The 15,174-nt window shown below is 40.0% G+C and overlaps 3 protein-coding genes and 1 non-coding gene across 4 annotated transcripts; 3 read left to right on the top strand and 1 right to left on the bottom strand.

The window, feature by feature from the left end:
* Window positions 1–761: 761 nt before the first annotated feature.
* LOC133812958 (thioredoxin reductase NTRB) lies at window positions 762–2,738 on the top strand. The gene is made up of 3 exons (XM_062246816.1): window positions 762–867; window positions 1,221–2,309; window positions 2,518–2,738. The coding sequence occupies exons 1-3, from the start codon at window positions 777–779 to the stop codon at window positions 2,574–2,576; spliced, it is 1,239 nt and encodes a 412-aa protein (XP_062102800.1). The 5' UTR covers window positions 762–776; the 3' UTR covers window positions 2,577–2,738.
* A 277-nt stretch (window positions 2,739–3,015) lies between these two features.
* Window positions 3,016–3,088, top strand: TRNAK-UUU (transfer RNA lysine (anticodon UUU)). The gene has a single exon. It is a non-coding gene; the product is annotated as a tRNA-Lys (tRNA).
* A 3,205-nt stretch (window positions 3,089–6,293) lies between these two features.
* LOC133812957 (protein PIN-LIKES 7-like) lies at window positions 6,294–8,706 on the top strand. The gene is made up of 10 exons (XM_062246815.1): window positions 6,294–6,482; window positions 6,590–6,669; window positions 6,763–6,887; window positions 6,969–7,090; window positions 7,190–7,498; window positions 7,566–7,655; window positions 7,747–7,847; window positions 7,936–7,988; window positions 8,075–8,260; window positions 8,344–8,706. Exons 1-10 carry the CDS (start codon window positions 6,348–6,350, stop codon window positions 8,478–8,480), a joined length of 1,338 nt encoding a protein of 445 aa, XP_062102799.1. The 5' UTR covers window positions 6,294–6,347; the 3' UTR covers window positions 8,481–8,706.
* A 59-nt stretch (window positions 8,707–8,765) lies between these two features.
* Window positions 8,766–10,703, bottom strand: LOC133812956 (beta-amyrin 28-monooxygenase-like). Its single transcript, XM_062246814.1, has 2 exons — window positions 9,682–10,703; window positions 8,766–9,590 (listed from the first exon to the last, which is right to left on the bottom strand). Exons 1-2 carry the CDS (start codon window positions 10,640–10,642, stop codon window positions 9,085–9,087), a joined length of 1,467 nt encoding a protein of 488 aa, XP_062102798.1. The 5' UTR covers window positions 10,643–10,703; the 3' UTR covers window positions 8,766–9,084.
* Window positions 10,704–15,174: the final 4,471 nt, after the last annotated feature.

Raw genomic sequence — 15,174 nt, 5'->3', positions numbered from 1 at the left:
GGTTACCCTACCCAGAATTTGAAAAAAAAAATGTACAACCTAAAAAAAAGGAAAAAAAATATTTACAATAAACAAAAATAATAATAAACACAATTCATATTACAAAAAAAAAAAAAAAAAATTTGCAAAACAACCATGAAAAAATTTAATATAAAAATAGTTATATAAAATTAATATAAAAAAATAATCAAATAAGCTAAAAAAAATAATCAAATTACAAACATACCCTTCCGAATTCATAAAACTTGATTAAGAGTGAAAATATGGCATAAACAAACTTTTATTGCAAAAATATGGGAAACTAAACCCATAAAAGTGAAATTAAAACAAAAAAGCCATAGATTAACTTTTCTTGAAAAAAAGTCATATTTTTGCACAATCTATTAAAATTCCCATATAATATATAATTTTCACAAATTGTAAACCCCTATTTGCAAAGAAGGAAAAGGAAATGGGCTGGGCTGGGCTGGGCTGGGCTGGGCTTGAGAATGTGTGTTGTGTGGTGAACCAAGGAAGAAGAAGGTGAAGTTAAGGATAGGAGCAATGAGAGTAGTAGAGATACTTTGTTACAAGTCTTTAGCTTAGCCAATCATGGAATAACATTAACTTGTGAATGCCTCATCTTAATCTTCATCCATTCTCCTTCTTCTCCTTCCTTAGACCCCAAATTCATAATCTCTGAAACAGGAACACCAAGCCAAACCAAACCAAACCAAACCCTATTCTAACTAACACAACTCATTGTCTTTCTTCTAAGACTACAACAACAAAAAACAATGGAACAATCCTCCTCTAGTATGGGCCTCAATCATGGCCCAAAGCCAACTAAAAGAACCGGTTCTTCCTCCAAACACAACAACAACAACAGTAAGTATGTTTTTGGTTTTGTTCACATTTCAATTGATTTGGTTTGATTTGGTACACACACTAACACTACTACGATTCTACCAAATTTGTTTTCATCTTTGGCGCCATTTTTTTATATTACAACAAAATAAAATACAAACTTGTACTGTTACTATTGGTATGTATGTGGTAATATTGTTAGGATATAATAACTCCAAAAAAAAGTTTAGGATATAAATTATGAAAATGAAACCTGAAATGTGAAACATAATATAGAATCAAGAAAAAAAAAAAAGAAAAGGGTCGTTTCCAAATTCTATTTTTCTTTCATTTTATTTAAAAATAAAAATAAAAATAAAAATATTATTGTGAAGGGCAATATCAGAGCCAGAGGAGCTTAGGTATGAGTTTCCGCCCAAATCAAAACACTCTCTTTACTCTCCTCAAAAAAGCTCGCTCCTTTGTTGGACTCGCTTCAACCTCAACCGCCGCCGCCACCGCCACCGTCGCTGCTACTTCTTCCTCCTCCGCCATGGATGCTCCCACCACTCTCCAGACTAAGGTTTGCATCATCGGAAGTGGCCCCGCCGCCCACACTGCCGCCATCTATGCTGCTCGTGCCGAGCTCAAGCCGATTCTTTTCGAGGGTTGGATGGCTAACGACATCGCCGCCGGTGGCCAGCTCACCACCACCACCGACGTCGAGAACTTCCCAGGCTTTCCAGATGGCATCCTTGGAATCGAACTCATGGATCGCTGCAGGAGCCAATCCCTCCGATTCGGCACCCAAATCTTCTCCGAAACCGTCTCTCGCGTAGACTTCTCCACCTCTCCCTTTAAGATCTTCACCGATTCCAGAACCGTTATCGCCGACTCCGTCATCGTCGCCACCGGCGCGGTCGCAAAGCGCCTCTCGTTCCCCGGATCGGACGACGGGGCAGGCGGGTTCTGGAACCGTGGGATTTCGGCTTGCGCTGTGTGCGACGGTGCCGCCCCAATCTTCCGTAACAAGCCGCTGGCGGTGATAGGCGGGGGAGACTCGGCGATGGAGGAAGCGAACTTCTTGACCAAGTACGGATCGGAGGTGTACATAATCCACAGGAGGGACAGCTTCAGGGCTTCGAAGATTATGCAGAATCGGGCTCTGAGCAACCCGAAGATCCGAGTGGTGTGGAACTCGGCGGTGGTGGAGGCGTACGGAGAGGGAGGGAAGAAGTCTCTGGGAGGGCTGAAGATCAAGAACTCAGTGACGGGTGAAGTGAGTGATTTGAAGGTGTCTGGGCTGTTCTTCGCGATTGGGCACGAGCCGGCCACCAAGTTTCTGGATGGGCAGCTGGAGCTGGACTCAGATGGGTACGTTGCGACCAAGGCAGGGAGCACGGTGACCAGTGTGCGTGGAGTTTTCGCCGCCGGGGATGTCCAGGACAAGAAGTACAGGCAGGCTGTTACAGCTGCCGGAACTGGTAATTACTTGGCCAAACTTGTTTAATATGTTTATTTAAGTTTTGTGAACATATTTTACTAACAACAAACAACAAAAAACACAACTTTCTTATTCAATTTGCTATGGAGATTAAGAATAATAGGATTAGGAGGATAGCAAACAAAGTCTATTTAAGTTAAGCAAATGGAGTTTAGATAATGTAATGAGATTGGAGTTTGGCATTGCAGGGTGCATGGCAGCGCTGGAAGCAGAGCATTACTTGCAAGAGATTGGATCCCAAGACTGACTAGTAGTACTACCTATGGAGGTGCCTATGCCTATGCCTATGCTATCCAAGAAGAGCTTCTCCTCCACTAGAAGCAAATTTTAGCTTACTTTACACTCATAATGTATTGGAATTGGAATTGGAATTGGAAAGGGAATTTGAATCTACTATTACTTGGATTTATTTTTCTTCTGCAACCTAAGCTTCTTTTCTTACTAGTTAGTGTTTGAATATCTCACCTTTTTTCTTTATAGTATTCATCTATACCAAACCGGATAATTGCAATGGTACTTTTTTTGGTGTGCTTTTTTTCCTTTGAAAAAGAATAAATCCTGTTAAAGCAAATCATACCCTCCATCCAAAATTTATTTAGTCATGTCCTTGCATTTGGACTGAGATGAAATTGTTGTACAATTTTACAAGGGAATAAATGTTATAAACATAATAGGTATACACATGAGCCGTCTTAGCTCAGCCGGTAGAGCGCGTGGCTTTTAACCACGTGGTCGTGGGTTCGATTCCCACAGACGGCGGCTGTTATCCATATTTTTGTGTGTTTTTTTTAATTTCTTTTCACATTTAAAGTTTAAATTTGAATAACAATGTATGTACTAGGTAGTTTTGGCTTTGTTTTTAAATGAAAAATATATTGAAAGCTCATTAGGTTGAGGTTTGTTTAGTTATATACTTAAAGTAGTCTAATTTTAGTTTATTAACGGTAAACATACAAAAATTAGTTTTAAGAATGCAAATATATTTTCTTAAAATTTGTTATTATATTACTATTTATGTATGTATTTCATGTTTGAACTCTCAAATTCTACCATATTAGTGCAAAACAATGCTACATAAAAATATATCATATCAGAAGTGACAAATTTACAATAATCACTATAGTTGACAAAGAATTTTTGCCATAAAAAAAGGTTAAGGGGGCAAAAATTTCCTATTTATCCTAATTGTTGTTATATCACTATTGATGCTTATATCAACTATATAAAAAAATTAATATTATTATTATACACATATACATTTTAAAAAAATTATTTATATAAATAAAATGCCAATTTGATTAATTATTTTTAATCCAATCCAATTCGCACATACATACGCAAAAATTCATAATGATTAAAAGTGGTAGAAAAGTAATTCACTTCAAATATATTGTTAAAGTAGTTAGGCACATGTGTCAACTTGTAACTAAGGGAAACCCAAAAATTAATTATTTATATGTATACAAAAAGACAAAACCACTAGCTTATCCATCGCCAGATAAGTCTAAAAAAAAGTCAAAATTAAATGAAAAGTTAAGTAATAAAAATAATCAAGTGGCTTTAAAATTAAGGTGTCAATTAGAGATGACACAAGGAATAAAACCAAAAAAAAAAAAGAAGATCACATGCACCTGTTTATTCTCGTTTCTATAAACTCAATAATTATATCAATATTTATACATTAACTATAATCATTAAATATTGATTAATTTGATAATTGCCAAAATAATTTAATAGGCCTTAAATTAATGGTAGATAATCTGATATTTACCCGTTGATATGGTATTGAATTGAATTAAATTATATTATTTTTTTTAAGAAGAATCTTGGTCAAGATTGAACCTTATTTAAAAAAATATATATATTATATTAAAATTTAATTTTCTTCATAATTACTGATTACTTTTTATGGGTCTCGATTAGAATAGGCTTCTCTAGCTTTTTCAATATGAAAGGAAACCAGTACAATTCAAAGAATGGGTTTTAGCATTATTGATCCCTGAGTTATATATGAATTGTCACTTTAGTCCTTGAGATTATTTTTTTTTGCATTTAGATCCTTATAGTGGTAATTAGATCCCAATTGCTTAACTCCTCTTATTAATTAATGAGTAATGATATGTGCACTCAAAATATACACCAAAACATTACACACAGTGATGTGATAGTTTAGCCTAACCAATCACATTTATTAAAGTTGGGACCCACTGTTTTAAAAAACTGTGACACATCACTGTGTGTAATGTTTGAATGCATATTTTGAGTGCACATATCATTACTCTTAATTAATTGAGTGTTGCTATTTGACACCTCAAAGTGTTCAACACTACATGAGGTGACACTCTATGATTGATTAACGATACCCCATAATACTTATTAAATTTAAATAAGTGAGACTCGATATTAGATTGCACTAATAACGGTATGCCACCTACTTGTAGTGTTAGGCACCGATAGCGACCCTTAGCAATTCTCTATGGGCACCAAAAAAGTTAAAGAATAATTTAATACACAATTAAAATAGTATAATTAATATAAAAGTATTTATGAGATTATAATCCCGAAATTACTATTTTAATAAATAACTAATCTAAATTTTTAATTTAGAATTAAAATTTATAAGTTTGCCTAACATCTATGTTGAGATAGTTCTGACCCTAATATTTGATAGGGAAGAAAAATGTAAATATTACAAAATAAAGTGAAGAAAAATAGCACGTGGAACTTATTATTTTATGGTTTCTCAACATATAGACAATTTATATATTTTATTTGGCCTAAGTTTCCAAAAGAACAAATAGACAAAATTGTACACTCTAAAAAAACTATTATAGTATGTACTAAGACAGAGGAGCAAAATCTGTATTTACTTATTATAGTATGTATATACATTCTTAAATTTTAGAAATTATAATGTATGGAAAGATTCAAACTTAATTGCTATTTTAATTATACAAAAGGAAAAAAAAACTCAAAAGTACAGATTACTAAGCAACAAAAATCTTAAAAAGAAAAAACACACAACATAAGGTACATGAGATGACGACAAAAGGGCACTAGTTTCATGGTTATTTCCTATGCATCCTCATACCTTTGTTTTATCTTTTGCTTCAACCATAAATTTATTTTATTTTTATTTTTTACCATTTTCACTTTAAATTAATACTTCATCTCCAATTATTATTTCAAATTTTACTTCATTTTTTTTATTCATTTTAATCATCAATAAATAATTTATACATTAACACTAATATATAATTAAGTGATAATAAATTTTATATCAAGTAAAAACAATATTAATAGAGTTAACTTAAATTGCTACATTATGAAAATAAAATATTACATTTTTAAAATTTCTTTTTAAGCATTACATCTAATATAAAAAAGCGAAAACTACAACAAGGTCATTCCAAAATATTACATTTGATTAGTAATCTGATCCTACGTGACCATTTTCAAAATGAACCGATCAAGATTTTGTTGAAAAGATCTCAACAAAGCCAAACATCTCAACATACTTCTAATAGTATTGGAGGATCTAATAATGATCTTCGAGATTATTAAGTGATGTTTCTAGTTTACGTTGGTATTAGAACTATTTTGTTGTTATTATTGTTGTTTTTCTTTTAAATTTTTTGTTGTTGTTGGTGGTGTTTAATTATGTTTAATTTCATTTCGTATTTTAATTTTTGTAACTTTAAATTTGATATGTTATTGTTTTTTTATTTTTGTTATTTATTATTTTTATTTATTTAATTTATTAGTACGACACAACTCTAAAAATAAAAAATAAAACAGAAATATAATTATAAAAATAAATAATATAAAAGGATATAAATGTATTTAAACAAAATTATTAAGAGTGGTTTAGGCCTTCAATAATAGAGATTGCATACATATCTTTATAATGAAGACAAAAACACAGCTTGGTTGGAGATCTCCTTAGCATTGAAGAAGGAAGAAAATCAACAACAAATCTAAAACCACAGAGCTCAGAGCTCAGAAGTGGGTAGTGAAAATGGGGTTCTGGACACTCTTAGAAGTGGCATCCATGCCCATTTTACAAGTTCTCATTGTGAGTTTGATGGGAGCCTTCTTGGCTTCTAACTACTCTAATCTTCTTCCCCTGGATACACTAGCTGCCTTGAACAAGGTAAAACAAAAATACCCAAATCTCTGTTTTTCTTTCTTTCTTTCATTTTCATTTCTTTGAACCAACCAAACCAAACTATAACCAATTTATGATGTGTGTGCGTACAGCTTGTGTTTGTGGTTTTCTCTCCTTGTTACATTTTTGCCAGTCTAGTTCAGACCCTCACACTTGAGGATCTTATTTCATGGTATGCATAACATAACATAACATAACATAACATATTTTACTCAGTCAATTCTAAGTATTTGTAAGAGAAAGTCTTATGCTGTGGCTGTTGCAGGTGGTTTATGCCTCTCAATATCTTGCTCACCTTTGTAGTGGGAGGGTTACTTGGATGGTTGGTGGTGAAGATTTTAAGGCCTAAACCTCATCTCGAAGGCCTCATCATAGCCACTTGCTCCTCAGGTACTAACCAAACCAAACCAAACCCCTTACCTACTTGGCTGCATTGCCTTCTCAATACTCTTATATGTATCATCATAATAGGTAACTTGGGTAACCTGGTCATCATAATTGTTCCTGCTATCTGCAACGAAAGTGGAACCCCATTTGGTGACACCAAGGCATGTCGCTCTGCTGCGCTCTCCTATGCATCACTCTCTATGGCAGTATGTAATTTCAACTCCTTCCTTCCTACCTAGCACTAGTAAGTACCTAGACATATAACTGTTATTGTTATTCTATATGGGGTTTGCTTTGCATTGCAGCTAGGTGGTTTTTTCATATGGACTTACACTTATCACCTTGTTCGAACATCATCTATGAAATTTAAAGCACTCGAAGTAGCCCAAGCTCAAGCTCAAGCTCAAGCTCAAGCTCAGCAGGAGATTACAAAGACACCAAACAAAGATCTAGAAGGGGATTCCCAAACCTGCCTTCTTACCAAGGATAAGGCTCAATGTGATGATGATGATCATCATCATGAGTACGACCATCTTGATCTTGTAGTATCAGAAATCAACTCTGTTGAACACAAATTCACTACTACTAGTACCACTCAGCAAAACCAAGCTGCTGTAAGTGACTCTTATCTTCTTTTTTACTGTAAACACAATTAGTCAAAAGTCCTGACATTCGCTACAGGAATTGGAACACACATCATTATGGAGTAGAGTTAGTCAACTTCTTCACAAGATAAGAGAGGAGCTATTGGCTCCCCCAACCATAGCTGTGGTGAGTCATTTTTCAAGCCATTTTGCCATGTACGCAGCAGAGTTGTTGCTTTAAGTCATTTGTTTATTCTTGTTCAAATGGTGGTCAGTAGTTTGTGGGACTAGTGTTTGGGGCGACCAAGTGGCTCAAAAATCTGATAATTGGTCCGAGTGCACCACTGCGTGTGATCCAAGACTCGGCTCAATTGGTGGGGTACGTACGGAGGTGTCTTCTCTTCTAAGTTCTAACTCTAACTCTGTTCTGTTATGCTAGTCTGACCTAGTTGGATGTGTGTGTGCAGTGGTGGAACACTACCGTGCATCACCCTTTTACTAGGAGGGAACCTCACTCAAGGTAACACGATTAACCATAGCTGAATTTGTATCACTCATAAGTGAATTTGAAGCAATAGAAAGATGAACAAAACAACATGTCAACAGGCCTACGCTCCTCAAATATCAAACCATCCCTACTGGGAGGAGTGATTTTCTGCCGCTACATACTACTTCCTGGCATTGGGATTTTGATAGTTAGAGGAGCAAACCATCTTGGATTTCTGCCATCAGAGCCCTTGTTCCTCTACCTCTTAATGCTCCAATTCACACTTCCTCCGGCCATGAATATTGGTAAGTAAGTGTCATTTTCTTAAGAGAAAGAATCATGGTATGGTAGTGTGTGTGTGTGTGTGTGCTGACAAGTACAAGTGCAGGTACTATGACACAACTGTTCAACGTTGGGCAAGAAGAATGCTCAGTGCTCTTCCTATGGACCTACTTGGTAGCAGCTCCAGCACTCGCCATTTGGTCCACCATTTTCATCTGGATTTTGTCTTCAAGTAATGTATAATAGCAAAAGTTATGAGAGTACGTTTCTATATCATATCTGGCTGTTGTTGTAATAAACAAGCTCACACAAGAAGAGTTGAATCAAAAAGATAAAAAAAAATCACATTGATCAAGTTGCATCTAAATGTACCAAGTTAATAATAACACATTCATATAGCTCCACAAGTCAAATTAATGATAACAACTCATTTATGACTAAGAGACAAAATTAGATATGAGACCTTGGGAAACTGATATTTCATGACTGCAAAAATGCACAATGAAGAGGAAATAAAGCTCCAAAATATGACTAAATTGTCAATAACAACTATAATATCTTAGTAAACTTTCTCAAGTAAAAATGGGTACTTCCATACAAGCCACCCAAAATAAGGAAAGCCACGGTGCCATTATAGTAAAATTACAAAGACAAATACACATTACATGAGGTAAAGTCAGGTACAAATTACAAAGATAATAATATACGAGTGTTGTTATTTAGCAACTTAAGTTGTCGAATACTACTTGCTTAGTTAGCCATGCTCATGATATTTATTAAGGGAAAAAAGGCATAGCAAAGTGAAAGGTAGTGGTGTCCATGCATGGATGGATGGAAGATGATGTGATTAATCGATCAGTGCATGGTGGTGGGGAATGAGGCGGATGGGAAGGCCATTGGCGGGGATGGGCAAGGTATCGACGACGGTGTCCTCGTCGGGAACGATCTTCTCCCACCTGTAGCGCGTGACCAAGTGGTGTATGAACACCAGGATCACTAGCCGCGCATACTCTTTCCCCGGGCAAATCCTGGGTCCACCTCCGAACGGCACGAACGTATACGGTGCAGGGCCATTCCCCTCGAACCGGGTGGGGTCAAACTTGTCCGGTTGGGGGAAGTAGTCAGGGTTCTTGTGGGTGGAGCTGGCGCTCCAGTACAGCTTCCACCCCTTTGGAATGGTGTAGCCGTTGAACACGAAGTCGTCCAGGGCTTCACGGAAAGTCCCCGGCAACGTAGGAGCCACTCGGAGCACTTCCTGTGCCACATTCCATGAGTACTTCATCTTCTGCAACTCATCCCAGTTCAACAGCTCTCCTGCGCCTCTCCTCTTTGCCTTTTTTATCTCCATTTGTTCTGTTGGATCACCAATTAATATCATCATAACACACACATATATATATATATAAGTAATACTGTTTGATTATATTACACTATATTAATTAACCTGTGTAGACGGCCTCGTACACATGGGGAAGCTCGGCCAAATACTTGACAATAATGGTACAGACGGAACTGGTGGTTTCGTAGCCGCCGATGATGAGTCCGATAATCTTGCTAGCAATGTCCAGGTCGGTCATGCATTGGCCATCGTCGGTGCAGGTGACAAGCATGTGGGACAAGATGTCCTGCGAGGGGTTGGCCTTGCCCTCCGCCAACTCAACCTTTCTCTGCTTGATTATCTTAACAAGCTCTTTCCTGAGGTAAGAAGACGCCTTAAGGGCGCGGTGGAAGGTGGTCCCTGGGAGGTTGATGGGGATGGAGAACAATCCGGAGGACAATAGCTTGAGGGGCTCCTCAAACTTACGTATCTCCTTGGGGTCGTCGAGGCTGAGGAACACCCTGGCAGCTATCCAGAAGGTTAATTGTTTGGCCAGAGAGAAGGCAACAACTTCGCCACCGCTACTTTCCAAGTTGTCGGCGAAGTGGCGCTGGACTACGGTGTCCATGATGCCGATGTAGCCTCGGAGAGCGTCGGGCATCATGAACGGATGGACGATCTTGCGGACCTTCTTGGCCTCCTGAGATGCGGTGGCCTGCTCAGTGGTACTGGGGAAGAGTTTCTCGATGGAGCTTGGCCACCAAGCAGTGACAAGCTTGTTCTCATTAGAGAATAGGAACTTATTGCCTGTGGGGCCACAGAAAACAGCAACCGGCTCTCCGAGGAGTGAGGTCTTGAAGATGTTGGAGCAGAAGTTGGCCATGCGGTCGAAGATGAACTTTTCAGGATGGCCTTTCCATCCGGTGGAGAGGAACTCCATGGTCTCACCGAATATTGGGTATCCAATTTTGCCTGGCGGCAGGTTGCCGACGAAGGGAGATGTGTGCTTGTAGAATAATACAAACATGGCCATGAAAACTAATGCCATGAATCCTTGCAATAGGGAGACCAATACCAAGTGCTCCATACTAATAATTAACAATTTATTTGATGATGATATACCTCTCTTTCTCACTCTCACTCTCTTGGTTATAGTAAGAGATATATTGTGGGATATATTTATAGGCAAATAAACCAAGTACGTGCACAAATTAAACTTCCATTTATGAGTTGGTAATAGGTCTCAAAAGTCATCTCTAGTTTTGGATCCTTCTAGTTCTACCACTGGCCAACCACCTATAATATATTATTAATTGAATGGATATGAACAATGCTTTTACTTAATAAGGAAATTTGAGTTTTAGTGGATACTCATAATTAAAAAAATATGCCACCCCCTATAATGTGTGATTAATTTGATCTACGTAATTAGAGAAGTAATGGGGTCCCATGCCACTAAAAAATAGTTGACTAAAATCTATATTATTAGGGACCTTTACTTATTTTTTTTGAAGTCATTTTGTACTTTCACATAGTTTTTGATAATTTTTTTACAAAATAACCTCTAACACCTCAAACTACTAGTCAAAATTTATTAGACAATTGGTCAAAAAATTCAGACAGCTGGTCGAAATTTTAGACAAATGTCATTTTACAAAAAAATTATCAAAACTAGGCAAGAATGCAACATAACTTAAAATAATAGTTCATTTTTACCAATTACTCATATTTATTATGACTTTTGTGTATATCTAGCATTACTATATAATATAATCTATCACTCTCTTACTTATTTCTCTATCCTTCAACCGTTATCCTAAATTAGTCACACATTATCGCTCTACAATAAATAGATGGCATTTACTACTTTGTTTTTCATTCTATTACTTATCATTCTATTATTTACTGATTCAATTGGTGAAATTATCTCTTCTAATTCTTTTTCCCTTATTATTTCCATTGTCAATACCTACTATCTCGATTCTCTCTAATTGTAAAATTCACAAGCTACAATAATATTAATAGTTATTATCAGTTATGAATAAGATTATCTTCAACTTATAATCAAAATATAGTGCTAAATTTGACACAAAAAGGGAATAATTGTGCTCCAATGCACAATAGTATTTTAAGATACAAATTAGTATTGTTGATGCCTTGGTTTTTGCTAACTACGATTTAGAGAGATTTTGTAACACCCTAAACTCTAGAGACCGTTATGGTGTGCCTTATAAATAGTGCTAAACTCTCTAATCGTGTCATTTGGCCAAAATCGTGTAACTAAGTATGATTAGCGGTTTAGGGATTAAAATTTTTGGTTAAGATATAACGTTTCATTAGAACGTTTACTGTATACATTGGGATCCCAAAAATATAATTTAAAGGTCTATGTACGCCCTGGTTTTCCCACGGGCTGATTAGCAGGTCGAGTCTCGGACTAATCATGGTTAGTCCGTAAATTTCCCCAGGCCGGAGCTCCTGTTTTCGAGGTCGTACTCTATTAGCTCGAGGTATCCTCAAGGACTCGCCAAGGTTGCCCAAGACTGGGGGAAGGAGTCTGAAGGTCGAAGGTCGGGTCAGGGGAGAAGCTCGTGATACGAGCTACTCCTGGATCTCTGACCCTTTGTAAAGTCAACACATGCAAGATAAACGTGCCTATATCTGACATCACGTGACCGATATCTCCCTGACTTTTCGGACACGCAGCAGGAACGTGCGCATTCAGACACCCACGGCTGGGTTGGGCCGTGCGGCCCATTATCTTTTTACCTATCGATTTGACCATACTTATGTGTCAGGTTTAGGAATTAATCATGAATGTCACATAGTTGATATGACAAATAAGAAGGTCACGGGATGACCTCCTTACCAACTTCCAGGTGCCTTCTCCTATAAATATGGAGACCCTGGGAGTTGATAAGGGTTGGAGCAAATAGTCTCTGGAGAGATATACTTTGTAACCAAATACTCAGAATATATCAATAATATTGACTAGTGGAGTAGAAGGATTTTAACCTTTGAACCACTTAAAAACGTGTCTTGAGTCACCAAGTTCATCCTCTAAGATTTCATATCTGTGACGGTTCTACTTTCAGCACTAATCCCTTTCTCTTCTTCTCTTAATTACCTGTTGGCGAAGAACCGCGTCAACAGTTTGGTGCTTTCGTTGAGAGCAAGTTCAATTAGTGCTGCCCCAAACATCCAACTATGGTGACCACTCGATCCAGGCATGGCAACGAAACAGAGCAGCAGGAGGGGCAGGAGGCCCACCATATTGCCATCCCTGATGAACAAATTCCTGAAGTCCAACAGAGGCCAGGAAAGCAGCCGGCGGGCCAAGACGACACTGGTAGCTCAGCGCCCCGGCCACCTAATCCGAACCCGTGTTATTATACTGCGGTGGAGATGGAGAATGCTCAACTGAGGAGCCAATTAGCAGCAGCCGGTCGGCAAATCCAGGATATTCTGGCCCGACTACCCCCTCTCACAACCAACGTTAACGTTGGAGAGAGGCAAGGTGAGGCTCCTAAGTCTCACCGGGGTAATCGGCCCAGGCATAGTCGGTCGGATAGGCCTCATGCAGCCAACTCCACCCCTTCATCGCACCATCAAGAGGCAAACTTCAGGGAAATGCCTGGGGTCGGACAACAGCAATACAGTCGTTCGGTCAGGACGTCAACTCCTAGTTCTCAACCTTCCTCGAGAACGCCCAGGAGAGCTCGAGGAAATTCCCGAAGGAGATCCGGGGAGGGCCAGCGACGTCAGCCCGTCCCAGAAGACCGTCCTGCGCCTCATCCAGCTCGCCCAGGGCGGGACCAGCAAGCTGGCAGGGCCGAAAGGCCCCCACCAAATTTGATCCGTCCAGACGGAACTAGGATCGCCTCCCCAGTCAGGCATCCTCCTTCTCCAATCAGATATCCGTCTCCTCGGCCCTTCCGAGACATCCCGGCTTACGGGAGTAGTAGGAGAGACCCATCATCAGCGGGACCTTCTCGGCGTAGCAGGGCGCCTGAAGAAAGCTCAGGTCCTCACCACCAAAGGCGGACTCCAAGCCTGTCCGACAGGAGTCATTGGACCGACAGCCGCCGGAGTGATCTCTCCGGAGGAGACCTACGTCAGCGACTGAGTTCGACACAGAGCCACCAGACCACCCAGGGAGGCGACCTTCGAGATCGCCTCAACTCTCACAGAGAGGATCGAGTTAGAGATGGTAGCCCGGCCCGCTCGGCGGGAGTCCGATCCGAAGTACGTAACGGAGGGAATGCCCCAAATAACCTATCTCAAGATAGGAGGGGCAACAACCCACCTAATATGTACAATGGGTCCGGAGCTGTTGAACAGCCCCGGAATAACCCAGGATCTCAGGACCAAACCCTCGAGCGCCTAACTCAGATGGAGGAACTGATGAGAAAGCTCCTATCAGAAAAAGAAAAAGACGAATATGATTCGGGTGACGAAATGGAACTCTTCGCCCCCAATATAGCAGCGACGGCATACCCATCTGGTTTCCGTATGCCCCACTTGTCAAAGTTCAACGGGGACGGGGACCCGTCGGACCATTTAGGGATGTTCAACACCCTAATGATGGCCCATAACATTGGCCCGGAGCTGCGTTGCTTGATCTTCCCTTCCACACTGATCGGACCTGCCAGGCAGTGGTTCAAGCAGAGTAAAAGGCAGTCAATCAGCTCCTGGAAGACTTTCTCAGCTGACTTCAAAAGGGCGTTCCGCGCCTCCCAGGCCGCCCGAGTCCAAGCCGATTCCCTAGCTAACGTGAGACAGCAGCCCGGTGAGACGCTGAAAGCCTACTTGAGAAGATTCGCGAATGTCGCTGCTCGAGCCAGGGACGCAGATGATAGCTCCAAGCTCATGGCCATGAGAACCGGAATCCTGGTCGGGGGAGACCTGTGGAAAGACATCCAAAGGAAAGGAGTCAGCTCGGTTAACGAATTCCTTAACAGAGCCCAAGAGTGGATAAACTTAGAAGAAGCTGAAGCTTCAGCCGCGGGGACCAACCAGGTTCCCGAGAAGCCCGCTGGAACGGGGACAGAGATCGTGGTGGCGATCCCCGAGATCGCGCAGAATAACCAGCCCGGTGGTGGCAAAAGGAAGGGAAATGGTGAAAATAGCCAGCACGGTCAAAAGAAGAATAAGTTTGTGGATAAATTCAAGCCCGTGTTCACAACATATACCGAGCTCACCCAGTCCAGGGAAAGTATCTTCCTGGCCAACGCTGCTCGGGTCCCCTGGAAGAGGCCGGAGCCATTGAAACACCACAAAGGAAAGAGAGACACTTCAAAATTCTGCCGTTTTCATAACGACGTCGGCCACAATACCGACGATTGCAGGCACCTAAAAGATGAGATAGAGACTCTCATCCGAGCAGGCCCCTTGGCGCAATATTCACGAAACAGGGTCCCAGCGGGTCGACCCGCTCCAGAAGTCCCAGCCAGTCAGCCCGGGCCTCGGGTAGATCAGAACGTCCCTCCTCCCGTGGTCGAGGGAGAGATATCCACCATCTCTGGAGGACCGCACATGGCTGGCACGAGCAGGGGAGCCCAGAAGAGGTATGTGAACGAATTAAAGGCCCACAACGGAACAGAGTTCGTCCCGGAGCAG

The sequence above is a fragment of the Humulus lupulus genome, chromosome 1 (genome assembly GCF_963169125.1).
Source record: "Humulus lupulus chromosome 1, drHumLupu1.1, whole genome shotgun sequence".
NCBI classification, from domain to species: Eukaryota; Viridiplantae; Streptophyta; class Magnoliopsida; order Rosales; family Cannabaceae; genus Humulus; species Humulus lupulus.
Note: the sequence above shows the minus strand (reverse complement) of the source record. Positions and strands in the feature narration are given on the sequence as shown.